General features: G+C 50.0%; 1 protein-coding gene across 1 annotated transcript in view; it reads left to right on the top strand.

The window, feature by feature from the left end:
• Positions 1–21437, top strand: part of FLCN (folliculin) — a 31577-nt gene that overhangs the window by 4235 nt on the left and 5905 nt on the right. Inside the window, exons 3-10 of the mRNA XM_060260813.1 lie at positions 2186–2332; positions 4877–5098; positions 8609–8769; positions 10082–10173; positions 11669–11862; positions 17091–17204; positions 17349–17472; positions 19371–19502. Of these exons, the coding sequence (XP_060116796.1) occupies positions 2186–2332; positions 4877–5098; positions 8609–8769; positions 10082–10173; positions 11669–11862; positions 17091–17204; positions 17349–17472; positions 19371–19502 (1186 nt within the window). The remainder of the gene's footprint in view (positions 1–2185; positions 2333–4876; positions 5099–8608; positions 8770–10081; positions 10174–11668; positions 11863–17090; positions 17205–17348; positions 17473–19370; positions 19503–21437) is intronic.

The raw sequence follows: 21437 nt of genomic DNA, 5'->3' as shown, positions 1-21437 counted from the left end.
TTTGGCAGCAGAGTTGGGGACTCAGATAGAAATTTGCCTGCTAGTCAGTGCTCTAGCTGCTAAACTGGCAACTCTGAAATGGACAGAGATAAGTTTGGGCTCATACAGCTCAGCTGGGCCTCCTTGACCCAGCGATAGTTCTTTCCCTTCTAGAATTTTTCCTGGAGACATGGGGGATTGAACCTGGGACCTTTTGTATGCCAAGCATCAGGTAAATAGATCAAGGGTGGCCAAAGTTGCTCAACGTTAGAGCCACATAGAATAAATGTCAGATGTTTGAGAGCCGCAAGACAGGGAAGGCAGGCAGGCAAATAGATGGGGTGGAGGTGGAAAGAAAGCAACTTTAAATGCAGTCTCCAAGCTGCCAGCTGGCTTGGCTTGGACAAGTTATTTAAAGGGACAAATGCTTTTTCCAAGCCAGCTGATGGAGCGGTGAGAGCTTCCAGAGCCACACAATATGTGCGAAAGAGCCACGTGTGGCTCCCGAGCTGCAGTTCGGCCACCTCTGTAGTGGGCGATAGGAAAGCCCTGAGAGGTTACTGCAGATCTGAGCAAACGATACCGACTCTGAGGGACTGAAGTTCGGATTCGATGTGAGGCAGCTTTGTGGGGAGTTCAGTTGCTCTGCCGCTAAGCCCTTGAGTTCCAGTCACCCGTCTAAAAAGAATGTAGAGTCGCTCTGTCTTGTGTTTTAACAATTTATTAATAACACATGGTTACAATATTTAATTATCCTTTTCTTATACTACACCGTATGATATTTCACCCCTGCTCCCTCCAATATTGACTTCCCCGAAGTTATAAATTTGAGTTTAATTCTAAAGGTACCACTAATCTATCAAAATATAATACTTTTGATTAATACTAAAAAATTGTCCAATGTCTTTTTACGTTCCACTCTTTCTCCATATATCCTTTGAATTTCTTCCACTCCTTTTTGAATAAGTCTAAGTCATAGTCTCTTAAAGTTTTAGTTAATTTGTCCATCTCACTCCACGATAAAACTTTCACAATCCAATCCCATTTCTCTGGTATTGTTCCTTGTTTCCAAAGCTGCGCATACAATGTCCTAGCAGCTGAGAGCAAGTACCAAATTAAAGTCCTGTCTTCCTTTGGAAATTTTTCTAATTGTAATCCAAGCAAAAAAGTCTCTGCAGTTTTCTTGAAATCGTAACCCAAAATTTTGGAGTCGCTCTGTCTTAACCTCAAAGGTTTGCTTTGCCCACAGCGCTTTTATCCCAAAAAGGATTGATTGGTTTTTAGTTGATTTGTTTACTTCCTTTCTATTCCACTTTCCTCCCTGGTTGAAATCCAAAGTAGCTTATATTGTTCTCCTTTCCTCCGTTTTGTCCTCTGAACAACCCTGCGAGGTAGGTCAGGTGGAGAGCGTGTGACTGGCCAATGGTCTCCCAGCAAGCTCCTATAGCAGAGTTGGGATTCGAACCTGGGTCTTCCAGATCCTAGTCTGACATGCTAACCCAGGGGTGTCAAACTCATTTATTATGAGGGATGGAGCTAACATTAATGAGACCTTGTCTGGCCAGGCCTGCCGTGTCATAAAATGTAATGCCAGGTAGTGGAGATATAAACTTTATAAAGGACACAGACAAACACAATTAAAGATTTAAAAAAAAACACGTTTAAAATGTTTAGAACATTAGCAGTCATTGGTCTTAAAAGTGCTTTCTTTGTATTTCTCCCATGTTTGAGAACTGGGCAAAGGAAGCTCTGGCTCTTTTCTTCCTTCCCCAGGGGACCAGGAGGGGGAGGAGCCTCAGCCAACAGAAGGAAGAGAGGCTTGGCTCAGTAGCTCTGCCGTGCAATTGAGAGAGCCTGGCAAAGCAAGCTCTCCCTGTCCCCCTTCCTTCCCGAGAGAGGAGCCTCAGCCAAAGGAGAAAATAGAGGTTTTGTTCTGTAGCTCCTGTGTGATTGAGCAAGCCTGGCAAAGCAAGCTGTGATGCAGAAGGGAACAAGAGAGAGGGAGAGAAGGAAGCGGATGACAGCCAGTTGCTCGGGGACCTGATTCAACCCCCGAGCCACATGTTTGACACTTCTGCTAGTCAGTACGCTGCGCTGGCCCCCTTTCCTAAAAAAGGCTGTGATTTTATTCCAGGAATTCTGTCAGCGAAGTGAACTCCTCTCTGCTGCCCCCCCCCCCCCCCACTTCTCTCTTTTCCTGTTTCAGGGTTGCCGTTCCCTCCCAGCGGGCCACCCAGGCTACGTCAGCCACGACAAAGAGACCTCCATTAAGTACGTCAGCCACCAGCACCCCAACCACCCACAGCTCTTCAGCATTGTGCGCCAGGCCTGCGTCCGCAGCCTCAGCTGCGAGGTAAGCTGCCTGTTGATGGGTTAGGGGACCCTCCGTTTAGAAACCCTCCTTGGATTTTTTTTTTGCATTCTGTTAGACTCAGTGGTGCTGCCCAGAGGTCTAAAGGTGCTTCTAGACCAGGGGTCCCCAACCTGGTGTCTGACAGTCTTTCTCTTGCTGCTGGCTGAGCTTTTCAGAAAGTGGGCGGGGTCATTACAAGGCTGTTCTCTTTCAAATGGCTGCTTTCTTTCAAATTTAAAGATTTCCCACTTGCGGATCAGATAAGCCCCTGGCTTTCCTTAGCCAATGAGCCCCGTGGTGCGGTAGTAAAGCTGCAGTACTGAAGTCCTGAGCTCTGCTCACGACCTAAGTTTGATCCCCAGTGGAAGCGGGGTTTTCCGGTAGCCGGCTGAGGTTGACTCAGCCTTCCATTCTTCCAAGGTCGGTAAAATGAGCACCCAGCATGCTGGGGGGAAAGCGTAGATGACTGGGGAAGGCAATGGCAAACCACCCCATAAAAAGACTGCTGGGAAAACATTCTGAAAGCAACGTCACCCCAGAGTCAGAAATGACTGGTGCTTGCACAGGGGACCTTTCCTTTTCCTTCCTTAGCCAGCATGTGGTCACCGTTTCCTTCTTCCTGGAAGGTGTAGGGGGGGGGATGTAATCCCATTTGGCTCTGCCTCTTGGAGCAGTCATTTTGGGCTTTGGCTCCACCTCTTGGGGCAGCCATTTTGGCGTGGCACTTACCACCCTCTCTGGAAATTCCAGAGGTGGCAGCTTGCTTTAAAAGGCTGAGGATCCTTCCTGCAGACCCCTCCCTGGTGGGGAAAGGAGGTTACGCCCACATTCATTGCAAGGACAATGGGGACAATCTGGGGTGCTCTCTCATTTCTCAGTGGGAGGGGGCCTGGAAGAGGCATCTGGACCTGCACTCTTCTTGGAATTCTGGTGGTCTCCTTTATCCCCTCTCCAGACATAGGGAAATGGGAAACTGTGTGATCGGGGTGGGCTGTGGGCCTCACATGCACACATAAGAGCATCAGAATAACCCTGCTGGATGAGACCAGTGAGGGTCCATCTAGTCCAGCATCCCATCTCACACAGTGGCCACCTAGTTCCTCTGGAGGGCCAACAACAGGGCACAGAGGTCGAGGCCTTCCCCTGAGAAGAGCATCAGAAGAGCCCTGCTGGATCAGACCAGTGAGGGTCCATCTAGTCCAGCATCCTGCCTCAGACAGCAGCCAGCCAGTTCCACTGAAGGGCCAACAACAGGGCAGAGAAGCCGAGGCCTTCCCCTGAGAAGAGCATCAGAAGAGTCCTGCTGGATCAGACCAGTGAGGGTCCATCTAGTCCAGCCTCCTGTCTCACACAGTGGCCAGCCAGTTCCTCTGGAGGGGCAACAACAGGGCAGAGAGGCCAAGGTCTTCCCTGGAGAAGAGCATCAGAGGAGCCCTGCTGGGTCAGTCCGGTGAGGGTCCATCTAGTCCAGCCTCCTGTCTCACACAGTGGCCAGCCAGTTCCTCTGGAGGGGCAACAACAGGGCAGAGAGGCCAAGGTCTTCCCTGGAGAAGAGCATCAGAGGAGCCCTGCTGGGTCAGTCCGGTGAGGGTCCATCTAGTCCAGCCTCCTGTCTCACACAGTGGCCAGCCTTTTCCCCTGGAGGTCCAACAAGAGGACATAGAGGCCAAGGCCTTTCACTGATGTTGCCTCCTGGCTCTGGGACTCAGTGGTTTAGTGTCTCTGAATGTGGAGGTTCCCCTCAGTCCCGATGGCTAGTAGCGACTGAAAGACTTTTCCTCCATGAATCTCTTTTATTCCTGTGGCCATGAAGCTGTCTTCTTCTGAATGAAACCTTTTGTCTATTACGGATAATATTGACTGGCAGCAGCAGTCCGAGGTCTCAGGTCGAGATCTTTCCCATTACCACCTACTGTCAAGCATGCCATTTCTATATGCTAATTCTAATGGTGTTTAGCAGACAAGCCAGATACAAAGCAGAACACTCCTCATGCTCTTCCCCCCCCCCCTGCTTTCTCCTTCTGACCAAAGGGTGCATAATAAATCCATCTGGACTCAGGATGTTTAGAGTAACCTTGTGTTAACGGTGTAGAGTTGCCTCTCCCCCAGATTCACACAGCCAGGTCTTATCGGTTCGCAGAGAATGTATGAGAAAGAGAGATGTTTTTATTAGCTGACATTCCTTAGTCATAAAGAGATACTAGTGAGTAGCCTTTGAACCCTCAACTCAATTTGCATCTTTATGTTATCCTTTTGAAGTTATCTGTAACCTTTCCCTTTGAAGCATGCCTATAAGTTACTATACAATGCTGTGTATGTCATTATTTCCAAGGAGTCTGTCCTTGGGCAAGCTATGGAGTTTTTACAATAAAGCAACTTTTGATTAAAGAACAAAAGCTTGATTATTGAGAAATATCGATGCTGGACACCTACTCGATGTAGAGAGGCTGGGGATTGAACTGGAGACCTTCACCCTGCATAGTCCGTGCTCTCCCTCCAGGCCTTGTACGTTCATTTCTTCACTCTCTCGTCCTTCCTCACAAGGTGTGTCCGGGCCGGGAGGGTCCCATCTTCTTCGGGGACGAGCAGCATGGCTTCGTGTTCAGCCACACCTTCTTCATCAAAGACAGCCTGGCCCGGGGCTTCCAGCGGTGGTACAGCATCATCACCATCATGATGGACCGCATCTACCTCATTAACTCCTGGCCTTTCTTGCTGGGCAAGATCCGGGGGATTATTGATGAGCTGCAGGGCAAAGCGCTGAAGGTGAGGTGGGGCACGTGGGAGAGGTGGAGTGGGCACGATCGGCATTTGTGGGGAAAGTTTTTGTGTGAACCATTGGGGAGTTGCGGGGCTCGCTTGCCTGCCATGGATGTTTGCTGGGTGACATTGGGCCAGTCACACACCCTCAGCCCAGTGTCAGCCTCTGCCGTAGTCCTCAGTAAACGTGAGGGAAATTGGTGCTGGGCATAGGGTATAATGGAGAAATCCTCTGTGGGTATCTGGGGCTCCAGAGGGGCTGGTTTTTGAGGTAGAGGCACCAAATTTGCGGCATAGCATCCAGTCCCTCTCCTCAGTAAGCAGGCCTCTCTGGTTTTCAGGTAAGGTTCATTTCTATTGATAGGCAGTTACAGCGGTATGTAGGGCTTGTTTTTTGTAGAGAAAGCCCAGCAGGAACTCGTTTGCATATTAGGCCACACCCCCTGAATCAACATTGTTTCACGCGAGGCTTTTTTGTAGAGACGGCCCAGCAGGAACTCGTTTGCATATTAGGCCACACCCACCGACATCATCATTGTTTCATGCGGGGCTTTTTTTTTTTAGAGAAAGCCCAGCAGGAACTCATTTGCATATTAGGCCACACCCCACGAATCACCATTGTTTCACGCGAGGCCCTTTTTTGTCGAAAAAGCCCAGCAGGAACTCATTTGCATAATAGGCCACACCCCATGAATCACCATTGTTTCACACAAGGCGTTTTTCTTGTAGAGAAAGCCCAGCAGGAACTCATTTGCATATTAGGCCACACCCCATGGATCACCATTGTTTCACACAAGGCTTTTTTGTGTAGAGAAAGCCCAGCGGGAACTCATTTGCATATTAGGCCACACCCCACAAATCACCATTGTTTCACGCAAGGCTTTTTTGTAGAGAAAGCCCAGCAGGAACTCATTTGCCTATTAGGCCACACCCCATGAATCATCATTGTCTCACACAAGGCTTTTTTTTTAAGAGAAAGCCCAGCAGGAACTCATTTGCATATTAGACCACACCCACCGACATCACCATTGTTTCACACCCCATGAATCACCATTGTTTCACGCGAGGCCCCTTTTTGTCGAGAAAGCCCAGCAGGAACTCATTTGCATAATAGGCCACACCCCATGAATCACCATTGTTTCACACAAGGCTTTTTTCTTGTAGAGGAAGCCCAGCAGGAACTCATTTGCATATTAGGCCACACCCCATGGATCACCATTGTTTCACACAAGGCTTTTTTGTGTAGAGAAAGCCCAGCGGGAACTCATTTGCATATTAGGCCACACCCCACAAATCACCATTGTTTCACGAAAGGCTTTTTTGTAGAGAAAGCCCAGCAGGAACTCATTTGCCTATTAGGCCACACCCCATGAATCATCATTGTCTCACACAAGGCTTTTTTTTTTAGAGAAAGCCCAGCAGGAACTCATTTGCATATTAGACCACACCCACCGACATCACCATTGTTTCACACCCCATGAATCACCATTGTTTCACGCAAGGCCCTTTTTTTTGTCGAGAAAGCCCAGCAGGAACTCATTTGCATAATAGGCCACACCCCATGAATCACCATTGTTTCACACAAGGCTTTTTTCTTGTAGAGAAAGCCCAGCAGGAACTCATTTGCATATTAGGCCACACCCCATGAATCACCATTGTTTCACACAAGGCTTTTTTGTGTAGAGAAAGCCCAGCAGGAACTCATTTGCATATTAGGCCACACCCCACAAATCATCATTGTTTCACACAAGGCTTTTTTGTAGAGAAAGCCCAGCAGGAACTCATTTGCATAATAGGCCACACCCCATGAATCACCATTGTTTTACACAAGGCTTTTTTTGTAGAAAAAGCCCAGCAGGAACTCATTTGCGTATTAGGCCACACTTCCTGACACCAATCCCGTCAGAACTGCGTCCCTGCTCAAAAAAAGCCCTGGCGTATGACTCTCTGTGCCAGATCAGGTAGGCCAGATCTTCGTACCCTCTTTCGGGCCGTTATGAGCCTGCCAATTCCCCCCCCCCCCCCCAAATCCCGTGAAAAGCATTCAGACGTTACATATCCCTTTCAAGTAGAACAGGTGCCAGATAGTCTCTGGGAGAAGTGACAGCGTATCCTTGGGAAGCAGACCCTGGCCTCTCCCCTCGGGGTGGAGGGACCACTTTGTAAGTTACACACAGAGGCAACACGACAAAAGCGAAATCAACCCAGAACTCCCCCAAACATTCCCAGGACAGACAAAGGTGTGAATGGAAACATGAAAATGCAATATCCATGGCAATATCCATACCTCATAGGTCTGTTTTGGGGCAAAATAGAGGAGTGGAGAACAATGCCAGACATTTTGGGTCTGTGAAGAAGAAGAAGAGATTGGATTTATACCCTGTCCTTCACTACCTGAAGGAGTCTCAGAATAGCTTGCAATCGCCTTCCTTTCCTCTCCCCGCAACAGACACCCTGTGAGGTAGGTGGTGCTGAGAGAGCTCTGACAGAAACTGCTCTTGAGCAGATCAACTCTGAGAGAATTTGTGGCTGACTCCAGGTCACATCAGCAGGTGCATGTGCAGGAGTGAGGCTTCAAACCTGGTTCTCCCAGATAAGAGTCCGCACACTTAACCACTACACCAAAAAGGCAGGGTAGAAATGACCAAAGTAAATAACTGAGAACTGAGATGTGGATTACTTCATAGGGTTGTTGTGAGGACAAAGGAGGAGGTTTTAGTTCTCCATTAAGGGTCAGGGGCAGGCAGATTACAAATAAAATAAAATAGTGTTTTCTGGGTCATCATCAGGAGTTTGCGCATTGCCTCGTCTTCCTCAAGAGAGAGGCTTTGGGTCTCTCTGGAAACATTTCCAACTTTGAATTTGTTTTGAAAGAGGGTACGTCTTCAATGAGACTTGCTAAGGGCCTGCTCTGAATCAGGGTGTGTTGGAAGAAGAAGAAGGAAGATACTGGATTTATATCCCGCCCTATAGAAAAAGAAGACTGTAGATTTATACCCCCCCTTTCTCTCTGAATCAGAGTCTCAGAGCGGCTCACAATCTCCTTTACCTTCCTCCCCAAAACAGAAACCCAGTGAAGTGGGTGGGGCTGGAGAGGGCTCTCACAGCAGCTGCCCTTTCAAGGACAGAGTCTCAGAATGGCCTACAATCTCCTTTCCCTTCCTCCCCCGCAACAGACACCCTGTGAGGTGGGTGGGGCTGGAGAGGGCTCTCACAGCAGCTGCCCTTTCAAGGACAGAGTCTCAGAACGGCCTACAATCTCCTTTCCCTTCCTCCCCCGCAACAGACACCCTGTGAGGTGGATGGGATGAGAGGGCTCTCCCAGAAGCTGCCCTTTCAAGGACAACTCTTGCAAAAGCAATGGCTGACCTAAGGCCATTCCAGCAGGTGCAAGTGGAGGAGGGGGGAATCAAACCCGGTTCTCCCAGATAAGAGTCCGACCACTTAATCATTACACCAAACTGGCTCTCCTGTTTCCCGGCTTCCTTTCACCAGGGCTCCTTTTCCCACCCACAGGTGTTTGAGGCAGAGCAGTACGGCTGCCCTCAGAGGGCTCAGCGCATGAATACAGCCTTCACGCCTTTCCTGCACCAGAGGAACGGCAACGCAGCCCGCTCCCTCACCTCGCTGACCAATGATGAGAACCTGTGGGCCTGTCTCCACACTTCTTTCGCGTGGTAATGTGCTTTCAAGGGAGGGGTGGTCCTATTTGTATGTTTGGGGGGGGGGTGAAGCAATGTTCCCTCTAAGCCATGGAGTCTTGTGAGCAAAAGTTCTACTTTGTGAACGACCGGCATTAAACATAAGAACATAAGAGAAGCCATGTTGGATCAGGCCAATGGTCCATCCAGTCCAACACTCTGTATCACACAGTGGCGAAAAATATGGAGTATGTATATGTATGTATACACACATATATATACACACTGTGGCTAATAGCCACTGATGGACCTCTGCTCCATATTTTTATCTAAACCCCTCTTGAAGGTGGCTATGCTTGTAGCCGCCACCACCTCCTGTGGCAGTGAATTCCACATGTTAATCACCCTTTGGGTGAAGAAGTACTTTTATCTGTTTTAACGTGTCTGCTCAGCAATTTCATCAAATGCCCATGAGTTCTTGCATTGTGAGAAAGGGAGAAAAGGACTTCTTTCTCTACCTTCTCCATCCCATGCATAATCTTGTAAACCTCTATCATGTCACCCCGCAGTCGACGTTTCTCCAAGCTAAAGAGCCCCAAGCGTTTCAACCTTTCTTCATAGGGAAAGTGTGCCAAGCCTGTAATCATTCCAGTTGCCCTTTTCTGGACTTTCTCCAATGCTATAATATCCTTTTTGAGGTGCGGTGACCAGAACTGCACACAGTACTCCAAATGAGACCGTACCATCGATTTATACAGGGGCATTATGATACTGGCTGATTTGTTTTCAATTCCCTCCCTAATAATTCCCAGCATGGCGTTGGCCTTTTTTTATTGCAATCGCACACTGTCTTGACATTTTGCAGTGAGTTCTCTACCACGACCCCAAGATCTCTCTCTTGGTCAGTCTCTGCCAGTTCACACTTGTTGTGAGCTGCTGCATAAAAGTTGTGAGCGACTGCGTAAAAATGTTTGCTCTGGGACTATTTTTCCTGAGCTAAGACAAAAATGTGCGAGTCGGAGGCCAAACATCTGTGAGCTAGCTCTCACTAACTCAGCTTAGAGGGAACACTGGTGTGGAGACAGTCGGGTGGTTAAACGTGTTCAGGCGCCCGCCCCGTTTTCAGTTGAATCGCTGACTGCAAATCCATTGCTTTTAAGAAGCTGCTTAAATTTTAGCACTTGCTGAACTCCGACAGGCTTCGGCGGAAATAGCAATGGAAACGGATCATAAATACAGCATAGACGGTGCGGGCACCCTTTACAGATTAAAACATAGATGTCGTAGATGTACTGGCAGCCTCGCAGCTTTCTGTCCTGACCTCTGCAACGCCCTTCAATTTCCCCAGGCTCTTGAAGGCGTGTGGGAGCCGGCTGACGGAGAAATTGCTGGAGGGCGCGCCCACCGAGGACACGCTCGTTCAGATGGAGAAGCTCGCTGGTAGGATTCGAACTCTTGAGCAGGGAGTCGCTTCCCTCTCCCCACGCCTTCATCCTCTTCCTTTTCTGTCGCATATCCCGAGGATGCTCTCCCTTGCAAGGGTGATTTTAATGGTTTGTGTGGTGGTGGTTGTGAAGCAGGCGTGGAGATTTCTCAGAAGACGCAAGACCCTGCCCTGAGGATCTTAACAATCTACAGTCTGAGGCCAGGGAGGAAGAGAAAACATGGGGCCACCCCTGAAAAGTCTTTGGGGAATTTTTATCAGCGGGGAAAGCTGCAGCCGGGATGTTGAGTGGAGTGGGTCATGGGGACTGTATCACTGCAGTCTGGACTCATCTATACTGGCTTCGAGTTTGTCTCTGGGCAAAATGAAAAGTTCTTGTCTGGACCCTCAAAGCCCTATAGAGTCGGAGTGGCCATATGTGGCTCTTTTAGACATATTGTGTGGCTCTTGAAGCCCCCACCAGCCCATCAGCCAGCTTGGAGAAAGCATTTCTCTCTTTAAATCACTCCGCCAAGCCAAGGCAGCTGGCAGCTTGAAGAATGCTTTTAAAGTTAAAGTTGCTTTCTTTCCACCTCCCCCTGGACTAGATGCATTGCTGGCCTGATCCAGCGGGGCTCTTACTTTGTTCTTAAGAGGCGAAGGCCTCAGCCGCTGTGCCCTGTCGTTGGCTCTCTAGAGAAACTGGTCAGCTGCTGCGTGAAAAGGAGTGCTGGTCTAGAGTCTAGTGGGTGATATTGCCCACTGGGGGAAGCTGGAACGATCCAGGGGGGTGGTAGTAGCCTTGGGTGCAATCGGGGGGCGGTGGATAAAAATAAGGGGGTGGTGGAAACATAAAGGGAGAAGAGGAGAGAAGAGTGGGAGATGTCAAAACATCACGTTTCTGGGAGGGGTCCAGAATTTCTAATCAGTGTCTTCTGTAAGACCAGCACGTGGGAGTAGGTGATTGGCTAGGGTGCCACCCTGCCATGGGGTAATGCTGGGCACCCCCTGCCTCCCTCTTCCCGTGTGGCATGATTGCACCAGCCAGCAGGCAAGCCGAGAGCCCTGGACGGCGCTGCTGCACCACTGCTTTTCTTTGCAGGGCAAACGTTGCCTGTGCTTGTTGGAGGTTTCCAAGGAAGCCTCCGAAGAGCACCGCATTTTACTGCTACCTACTGCTTTTGGGTCGAAAGAGGTTGGGCGGCAGCACCTTCCCATTGCGCTGGTTGGAGCTGGAGATTTCCAGGGGGGCGCTGAGTATTTTCTTTTTCTGAAAAGGGGGCATTAGGCTAAATAAGTTTGGGAACCTCTGCTCCAGAGGGACCGCGGGTCTGATCCAGCAGGGCTTTTCTACGTGAATGCCGAGGTATTCCGTCTGAGGCTTTGTTTAAGCAAGGGATCGAGGGATTATGCCAAAGCGGGGTTTGCGCTGTCCCAAAAGGTGGAACGGGGGACCGGGGATTTCTCAACGAACGTTGAATTTGTGTTGACCTTTTTTCTCATTTTATTCAGATCTTGAGGAAGAATCTGAAGGCTGGGACAACTCCGAGGAGGAGGATGGGAAACCTTCCAGCCGGGCAGACGTCAGGGAAGGCCGTGAACTGGTCAAGAGCCCCACCGATTCGTCTCTGATGCTGGACTGCGGTAGCTGGAATGGTGGAGTCCGAAACCAGCCTGTTTTCCGCTCCCTCCGGCACTTGAGACAGGTAGGGGATGAGGGCCCTTTGCAGGGAGATAACTTACTAACTTAATTTGTACCCTGCTTTTCTCCCCATCGAGGACCCAATGTGATGCATGTTGTTCCTCTCACCTACATTTTTATCCTTGCAATAGGGTTGCCAGATCCTCCCCCCGCCGCCAGCAGAGGTGACTGGAGGCTGTAAGCTGACTGGTGGGGGGAGCCTACCAACAGAAAGATGAAGGCCTAGGCCACTTTGCCAGTGTTGCACAGGAAGTAACATCATAATGCTAGTAATGTCTGGCTGACGCACTGGCATTTGGGTGAAAACTCTATGGTAGAAATTGGTTTTAAAAAGGTCAAGGTAGTCCCCTGTGCAAGCACCAGTCGTTTCCGACTCTGGGGTGACGTTGCTTTCACAACGTTTTCACGGCAGGCTTTTTTACGGGGCGGTTTGGCATTGCCTTCCCCAGTCGTCTACGCTTTCCCCCCCCAGCAAGCTGGGGCATCATTTGACCGACCTCGGAAGGATGGAAGGCTGTCAACCTCGAGCCGGCTACCTGAAAACCCAGCTTCCGCCGGAATCGAACTCAGGATGTGAGCAGAGGGCTCCCGACTGCAGTACTGCAGCTTTTCCACTCTGCGCCACGGGGCTCTTTGGTTTACCTATACAGTTTTTGTCCAAATACCAGAGCAACAGCCAGGAGTCATCCAGGGCTCTTTTTCTAGCAGGAGCTCCTCTGCATATTTGACCACGCCCCCCTGATGTAGCCAATCCTGGAGCGTACAGTGGGCCCTGTACGAAGAGCCCTCTTAGCTCTCGGAGGATTGGCTACATTGGGGGGGGCGTGGCCTAATATGCAGAGGAGCTCCTGCTAGAAAAAGCCCTTTCCTGTGCGTTGCTGGCGATGTGGCCTAGGGCCCCTCTCCATCCTTTACCAGTTGCCAAGAAGAACCTGGCAGCCCTGTGAGGTACGTTAGGTTGAGAGCTCATGACTGATCTGTGGTCATTGAGCAAACTCCTGTGGTGGAGTGGAGGATTCAGAACCTGGGTTGGCCACTTCCTAGTCCAAATAGCACACTACACTGACTCTTGCGGAATCCCAGCGTCGGAAGCGGTCATCCAGGCCTTCTAGTCCGACCCCCTGCTCAATGTAGGACCAGCCCAGAGCATCCTGGAGAGGAGGCGGCCGAGAGGCGATAGGATCACCATCTCCAAGTACTTGAAGGGCTGTCCTATAGAGGAGGGTGTGGAATTGTTTTCTGTGGCCCCGGAAGGCAGGACCAGAAGCAATGGGTTGAGATTAAATCAAGAGAGTTCCCGGCTCAGCATTAGGAAGAACTTCCTGACAGTTAGAGCGGTTCCTCAGTGGAACAGGCTTCCTTGGGAGGTGGTGGGCTCTCCTTCCTTGGAGGTTTTTCAACAGAGGCTAGATGGCCATCTGACAGCAATGAGGATCCTGTGAATTTAGGGGGAGGGGTTTGTGAGTTTAGAGCGGTTCCTCAGTGGAACAGGCTTCCTCAGGAGGTGGTGGGCTCTCCTTCCTTGGAGGTTTTTAAACAGAGGCTAGATGGCCATCTGACAGCGATGAAGATCCTGTGAATTTAGGGGGAGGGATTTGTGAGTTTAGAGCGGTTCCTCAGTGGAACAGGCTTCCTCAGGAGGTGGTGGGCTCTCCTTCCTTGGAGGTTTTTAAACAGAGGCTAGATGGCCATCTGACAGCGATGAAGATCCTGTGAATTTAGGGGGAGGGGTTTGTGAGTTTAGAGCGGTTCCTCAGTGGAACAGGCTTCCTTCTCGGGAGGTGGTGGGCTCTCCTTCCTTGGAGGTTTTTCAACAGAGGCTAGATGGCCATCTGACAGCAATGAGGATCCTGTGAATTTAGGGGGAGGGGTTTGTGAGTTTAGAGCGGTTCCTCAGTGGAACAGGCTTCCTCGGGAGGTGGTGGGCTCTCCTTCCTTGGAGGTTTTTCAACAGGCTAGATGGCCATCTGACAGCAATGCAGATCCTGTGAATTTAGGGGGAGGCGTTTGTGAGTTTAGAGCGGTTCCTCAGTGGAACAGGCTTCCTCAGGAGGTGGTGGGCTCTCCTTCCTTGGAGGTTTTTAAACAGAGGCTAGATGGCCATCTGACAGCGATGAAGATCCTGTGAATTTAGGGGGAGGGGTTTGTGAGTTTAGAGCGGTTCCTCAGTGGAACAGGCTTCCTCGGGAGGTGGTGGGCTCTCCTTCCTTGGAGGTTTTTCAACAGAGGCTAGATGGCCATCTGACAGCAATGAGGATCCTGTGAATTTAGGGGGAGGGGTTTGTGAGTTTAGAGCGGTTCCTCAGTGGAACAGGCTTCCTCGGGAGGTGGTGGGCTCTCCTTCCTTGGAGGTTTTTCAACAGAGGCTAGATGGCCATCTGACAGCGATGAAGATCCTGTGAATTTAGGGGGAGGGGTTTGTGAGTTTAGAGCGGTTCCTCAGTGGAACAGGCTTCCTCGGGAGGTGGTGGGCTCTCCTTCCTTGGAGGTTTTTCAACAGAGGCTAGATGGCCATCTGACAGCAATGAGGATCCTGTGAATTTAGGGGGAGGGGTTTGTGAGTTTAGAGCGGTTCCTCAGTGGAACAGGCTTCCTCCTTGGGAGGTGGTGGGCTCTCCTTCCTTGGAGGTTTTCAACAGAGGCTGGATGGCCATCTGACAGCAATGGATTTCTTAATTGGATTTTGGGGGAGGTTTTTGTGAGTTTCCTGCATTGTGCAGGGGTTGGACTAGATGACCCTGGGGGGGCCCTTCCAACTCCCATGATTCTGTGATCCCTGACAAGTATTTGTCAAGCTGCTGCTTGAAAATCGCCAGTGAGGGGGAGCTCATTACCTCCCTAGGGAGCTGATTCCACCGTTGAACAACTCTTAATGTAAAAAAAAACAAACCTTTTTCTAATATCCAGCCGGTACCTTCCCACCCTTAATTTAAACCCATGATTGTAAGTCCTCTCCTCTTCTGCCAACAGGAATGGCTCCCTGCCCTCCTCTAAGTGACAGTGGCTTAAAGGACGCAATCCTGTCCCCCCTCTTAAGCTGAAGTTGCAGAGGAGAAGAACTGCAACAAAACGGGGTGTGTGTGGGGGGGGGGGGGAGAGCGTCTCTCACTCTCACACCATAGGGCTGGTGGTACTGCTGAATCGCTCACTAGAGCTGCCCTAGAAATTTTCCCCTTCAAATTGCAGCTGAAAAAGAAGAAGAAATTGGATTTATATCCCCGCCCTCCACTCCGAATCTCAGAGCGGCCTACAATCTCCTTTACCTTCCTCCCCCACAACAGACACCCTGTGAGGTGGGTGGGGCCGAGAGAGCTCTCCCAGAAGCTGCCCTTTCAAGGACAGAGTCTCAGAGCGGCTCACAATCTCCTTCACCTTCCTCCCCCACAACAGACACCCTGTGAGGTGGGTGGGGCTGAGAGAGCTCTCCCAGAAGCTGCCCTTTCAAGGACAACCTCTGCCAGAGCTATGGCTGACCCAAGGCCATTCCAGCAGCTGCCAGAGGAGGCGTGGGGAATCAAACTCGGTTCTCCCAGATAAGAGTCCGCACACTTAACCTTTCAAGGACAACTCCTACGAAAGCTATGGCTGACCCAAGGCCATTCCAGCAGCTGACAGAGGAGGAGTGGGGAATCAAACCCGGTTCTCCCAGATAAGAGAGCTATGGCTGACCCCAAGGCCATTCCAGCAGCTGCAAGTGGAGGAGTGGGGAATCAAACCCGGTTCTCCCAGATAAGAGTCCGCACACTTAACCACTGCACCAAACTGGCTCTCTAGCTGCTGTTGATGAGTCAGGACTGGAAAGGGGTTGGAAGGGAGGGAACGCAGGTACTATTTAGGACAAGGGTCGCCGATCTGGTGCCCGCGGGCACTGGGGTGACTGTTGACCCCTTTGTTGGTGCCTGCCGAGAGTATTTGAAAAGTTGATAGGGCCAGGCGGGACTTGTGCCCAATAAGGCTTTTGACTGGCCAGTGGAGATTTGTTTGGCTGTGCAGATTTTTAAAAATGTTGCTTTGGCAGGAGTTGCCACTGCGGCACGAGGATCTTCACGGTGTGGCAGGATGTCAGCTGCAGCAGCCAATTTGTGGCTGGCTCTGTCTCCTGGGGTGACAATTCTGCGGCACCCACTTTGTGGCTGCATCCTAGGGGCGTCAAACTCATTTGATACGAGGGCCGGATCTGACATCAATGAGACCTTGTCAGGCTGGGCCATCTGTGTCATAAAATGTAATGCCAGGTAGCGGAGATATAAAGCATGCTTAAAAGATTAGCATGGAGAGCCAGTTTGGTGTAGTGGTGAAGTGTGCGGACTCTTATCTGGGAGAACCGGGTTTGATTCCCCACTCCTCCACTTGCACCTGCTGGCATGGCCTTGGGTCAGCCATAGCCCTGGCAGAGGTTGTCCTTGAAAGGGCAGCTGCTGTGAGAGCCCTCTCCAGCCCCACCCACCTCACAGGGTGTCTGTTGTGGGGGAGGAAGGTAAAGGAGATTGTGAGCCGCTCTGAGACTCTTCGGAGTGGAGGGCTGGATATAAATCCAATTTCTTCTTCTTCTTGCAGTATTTTGCTTACTTAACAGTTTCTGATGATCTGTTTTAATCATTGCATATCTATTTTATTACTGAATGTAATTTTAATACTTACTAATTTAATTGTTTGTGGGATTTTATGTTGTGAGCTGGCCTGAGCCTGCTTCGGCGGGGAGGGCGGGATATAAATCAAAATAAATAAATAAATAATTGACACCTTGTACTCTGAATTATTGCTTCAAAAACCTAGAGACGATGTCTGTGCTGTAGCAATCTTGAGTATGCTGTTCAGGTGTCGTTCAGGTGTAAATCTGTAAGTTGCAAACCTGCTTTTGAATTATTGACATTCCTTACGGAGATCTGAGTCATGATCAATGCTTTGAGCCAAGGGAAAACATGAAACGGCTGGGCATTGTGAGCTTTTGTACATAACTTGCCTCGTGTGCTGGTCAGCCAATGGAGAAAATAAAGTCTTGGCTCTGTAGCTCTTGTGTGATTGAGCAAGCCTGGCAAATCAAGCTGTGATGCAGAAGGAAGCAAGAGAGAGAGAAGGAAGCAGATGACAGTGAGTTGCTTGCGGGCCTGATAGAAGCCCATGGGCTGCACTTTTGACACTCTAGAACTACACTATGTCAGAATTCCAACAGTGCCTGTAAGCTCAAAAAAGTCAAGGACCCCGATTCAGGATGTCTTTTTTGTTTTTCAGGTCCTGGGGGCATCATCTTTTCACATGCTGGCGTGGCACGTCCTCATGGGGAACCAGGTCATCTGGAAAGCCCGGGATCCAGAGCTCGTCCAGTCTGCCTTTGACGTCTTATGGGTAGGGATGGCTGGCCCCCGCCTCCTCGGTCCTACATGGAATGTGTAAAAAGGGTGGTGAGGCCTCTGAGTGGCTGTGATGTCACAGAAGGCAAGCAGGGCCTTCCCGTCCTTCTCATTGGCCCCCTTTCTCCCCCTCTGCCAGACCATGCTGCCGATCGGTTGTGTTCGCATCATCCCCTACAGCGACAAATACGAAGAAGCCTATAAGTGTAACTTCCTCGGGCTCGCCCCTCACGTGGCCGTCCCACCTCACATTCTGTCGTCTGGTAAGAGCAGCGTTTGCCGCCTCCCCCCGCTGACCCTTTTCATTGCCCGCCTTAATCCCGTACTGAAACAAACACGATGCCACTTATTTTAAAACAAGATTTAAGTCCGTTCCTGTCCTGTGGAAGCTTTTATGGCAGGAGGGGCCAAACTGCGACTCAGGAGCCTCCCGCGGCTCTTTCACACATACTGTGTGGCTCTCAAGGCCCCTGCTGCCCCGTCAGCTGGCTCTCAGAAGGGATTTCTCTCTTTAAGTCACTTCGACAAGCCAAGCCAGCCGGTGGCATTTAAAGTTGCTTTCTTTCCACCTCTCCCCATCTCTTGGCCTTCCTTTCTTCCTTGTGGCTCTCAAACGTCTGATGTTCCTGTATTGCGGCACTCAAACAACTGACGTTTATTCGATGTGGCTCTTCTGTTAAGCGAGTTTGGCCACTCCTGTTTTATGGCATGCTTCCTTGGTCTGGGTGGTCCCTGTTCCCCTCCTCCTTACAATGGGTGTTGCAGCCTCCTGAGGAGAACTCCGACCACGGCCAAAGTGAGGTTTCTGCGGGCAAAGGATAGTGGGACAGGGTAGTGGTTAGAATGTTGGTCTAGCCACCGTGGGGAGAAAAGTGGGGAGAAATATACACGTCTAAGGGATCTCCAACCTTTTGAGGCGTGCAGGCGCCTTTGGAGTTTTGAGAGGGGATTCTACTCCAAAATGGCTGCCACTGGAGGTGGAGCCAAATGGAATACATCCCTCCTCACACCTCCTGGGTAGAACGAAACTCTGAAGGGGTACATCTGAAGCTGCCTTCTACTGAATCAGACCCTCGGTCATCAAAATCAGTATTGTGTACTCGCTGACAGCAGTCCTCCAGGGTCTCAAGCTGAGGTTTTTTTCACGCCTATTTGCCTGGACCCTTTTTAGTTGGCGATGCCAGGGACTGAACCTGGGACCTTCTGCTTACCAAGCAGATGCTCTACCACGGAGCCACCGTCTCTCCCTAATGAACCACACAGTAACTGCAGTGACGAAGGAAAGCTCACATGCTTACCAGTCCTCCTCCTGTGGAAAACCTTTTCATTGTAATAAAAATGCCTGGAAGCTTAGGACCCCACTGAAAGCTATGGGAACAAAAGCTTGTGGAAGTTTCTAAGTACAGCGCCCCCTCCCGTTATCTTGGGGAGCCTGTTCTATAAGGCGGGAGCAACACAGAGAATTGTGGGTCCTCATAGATGCCAGTGAGGGGATATTCAGTAGGTGGCAAGGGGAAGACCGTAGCCGGTATATCGGGACATGTGACGCACAGGGATATGTTCTCATGTTCCTCATAACGGGACTGATCTGGAAATAGGTTGGGTCTCAAGAGCCGTTTCCTGTTTGAATTGCTGTTTCTCAGGGGTCGTTTTGTGGAAAAAGGGGTGCCGGAGCTCATTTGCATATGCCACACACACCCCTGCTATCACCGTAAGGTGTACTAATTATATCAACTCAGCACCTACCTTAAAATGCTTCTTGAATTATCATTGTCACCGTAAAACCTCCCTCCCATCATACTTTTAAAATTGCTTTCTCCTACGTGGCCGCAGCGGCATGAGGAAGATTCCCATCGGTCCGCTTTATGCGCTTTGGTTCTTTTCTCATTTTTTTGTGGGGAAAAAATATCAAAAAGTGTGTCAGATCTTAAGAGTTCAGCAAGAGTCCCACAGAGGGTTTGAGCAGTGGAGCCCAGAAGCAAGTATTTGTGTATGCGTGAGGGGGAGGGGGTGGGGGTTTAAGAAAGTAAGAGCACAATAAAATTTAAGAGATTCCGGAGCTCTGCTCCCATGAGCTCCTGCCCCAAAATGAGGCCTGCTGTTTCTAAAACTAAATTGACATAACTGTTCTGGGTCTGTGCCTGTGTTTTTCTTGACCTAGAATTTGCTGTCCTTGTGGAAGTCCGCACTGCCACCCGCTCAAGCCTCTACCCTGTTTTGTTCGACGATGAGCAGGCCCTCAGCAAGTACGAATTTATAGTCACCAGTGGGAGCCCCGTTGCAGCCGACAGAGGTAAGAGACGTGCTTGGCCACCACAGAAACATGGGACATGTGGTAGAATAAACAGACGTTATGCTTTGCCCGATAGCAGCTATAAGCAGGGATGTCAGACTTATTTGTTATGAGGGCCAGATCTGACATAAATGAGACCTTGTTGAGCTGGGCTGGGCCATATCAGGCTGGGCCATGTGTAGAAGAAGAAGAAGATATTGGATTTATATCCCGCCCTCCACTCCGAAGAGTCTCAGAGCGGCTCACAATCTCCTTTCCCTTCCTCCCCCACAACAGACACCCTGTGAGGTAGATGAAGATATTGGATTTATATCCCGCCCTCCACTCCGAAGAGTCTCAGAGCGGCTCACAATCTCCTTTCCCTTCCTCCCCCACAACAGACACCCTGTGAGGTAGATGAAGACATTGGATTTATATCCCGCCCTCCACTCCGAAGAGTCTCAGAGCGGCTCACAATCTCCTTTCCCTTCCTCCCCCACAACAGACACCCTGTGAGGTAGATGAAGATATTGGATTTATATCCCGCCCTCCACTCCAAAGAGTCTCAGAACGGCTCACAATCTCCTTTCCCTTCCTCCCCCACAACAGACACCCTGTGAGGTAAATGAAGATATTGGATTTATATCCCGCCCTCCACTCCGAAGAGTCTCAGAGCGGCTCACAATCTTCTTTCCCTTCCTCCCCCACAACAGACACCCTGTGAGGTGGGTGGGACTGAGAGAGCTTTCACAGCAGCTGCCCTTTCAAGGACAGAGTCTCAGAGCGGCTCACAATCTCCTTTCCCTTCCTCCCCCACAACAGACACCCTGTGAGGTGGGTGGGGCTGGAGAGGGCTCTCACAGCAGCTGCCCTTTCAAGGACAACCTCTGCCAGAGCTATGGCTGACCCAAGGCCATGCTAGCAGGTGCAAGTAGAGGAGTGGGGAATCAAACCCGGTTCTCCTAGATAAGAGAGCTATGGCTGACCCAAGGCCATTCCAGCAGGTGCAAGTGGAGGAGGGGGGAATCAAACCCGGTTCTCCTAGATAAGAGAGCTATGGCTGACCCAAGGCCATTCCAGCAGGTGCAAGTGGAGGAGGGGGGAATCAAACCCGGTTCTCCTAGATAAGAGAGCTATGGCTGACCCAAGGCCATTCCAGCAGGTGCAAGTGGAGGAGTGGGGAATCAAACCCGGTTCTCCCAGATAAGAGAGCTATGGCTGACCCAAGGCCATTCCAGCAGGTGCAAGTGGAGGAGTGGGGAATCAAACCCGGTTCTCCCAGATAAGAGAGCTATGGCTGACCCAAGGCCATTCCAGCAGGTGCAAGTGGAGGAGTGGGGAATCAAACCCGGTTCTCCCAGATAAGAGTCCACGCACTTAACCACTACACCAAACTGGCTCTCCATGTCCGGCCAGCATCCTCCCTTAGGCAAAGAGATAAGGGGGAGCTCTCATGTGAAAGTTTGCACCTTCAGTTTCTTTTGTTATGAGAATCGCTTTGTTTAGATAATACTTTGATGTAGAATTCCGCAGGGCCTGCAAGACCGTCCTTTTCAAATTTGCACACCCGGACTGTTAGGAAGATCAGAAATTAAGGAGCCGCCAACGCGGTTGAAGAACTATACCGCAGAATAACTGTATTTATTGAACTGGTTTTTAATGTTATTAAGTTTATTGTTGATATTTTATATTGTTAAACTTAAAGGTTTTATTATTATTATTGTATGTTTTTATAAAATGTTGTTAGCCGCCCTGAGCCTGCTGAGGTGGGGAGGGCGGGATAGAAATAAAATTTATTATTATTATTATTATTATTATTAATTCCGTAAGACCCAGGGACCCCTAGTCTTATTAGTCTCAACTTCTGTATCTTGCAATGAGTCTCCAATAAAGTGTCCATTATTATCAATGAACACGGCCTTGAGTCTCCATCGCCTGACATGTACCTATGTAAGA

Source organism: Heteronotia binoei, chromosome 20 (genome assembly GCF_032191835.1).
Source record: "Heteronotia binoei isolate CCM8104 ecotype False Entrance Well chromosome 20, APGP_CSIRO_Hbin_v1, whole genome shotgun sequence".
Lineage (NCBI taxonomy): Eukaryota > Metazoa > Chordata > Lepidosauria > Squamata > Gekkonidae > Heteronotia > Heteronotia binoei.
Note: the sequence above shows the minus strand (reverse complement) of the source record. Positions and strands in the feature narration are given on the sequence as shown.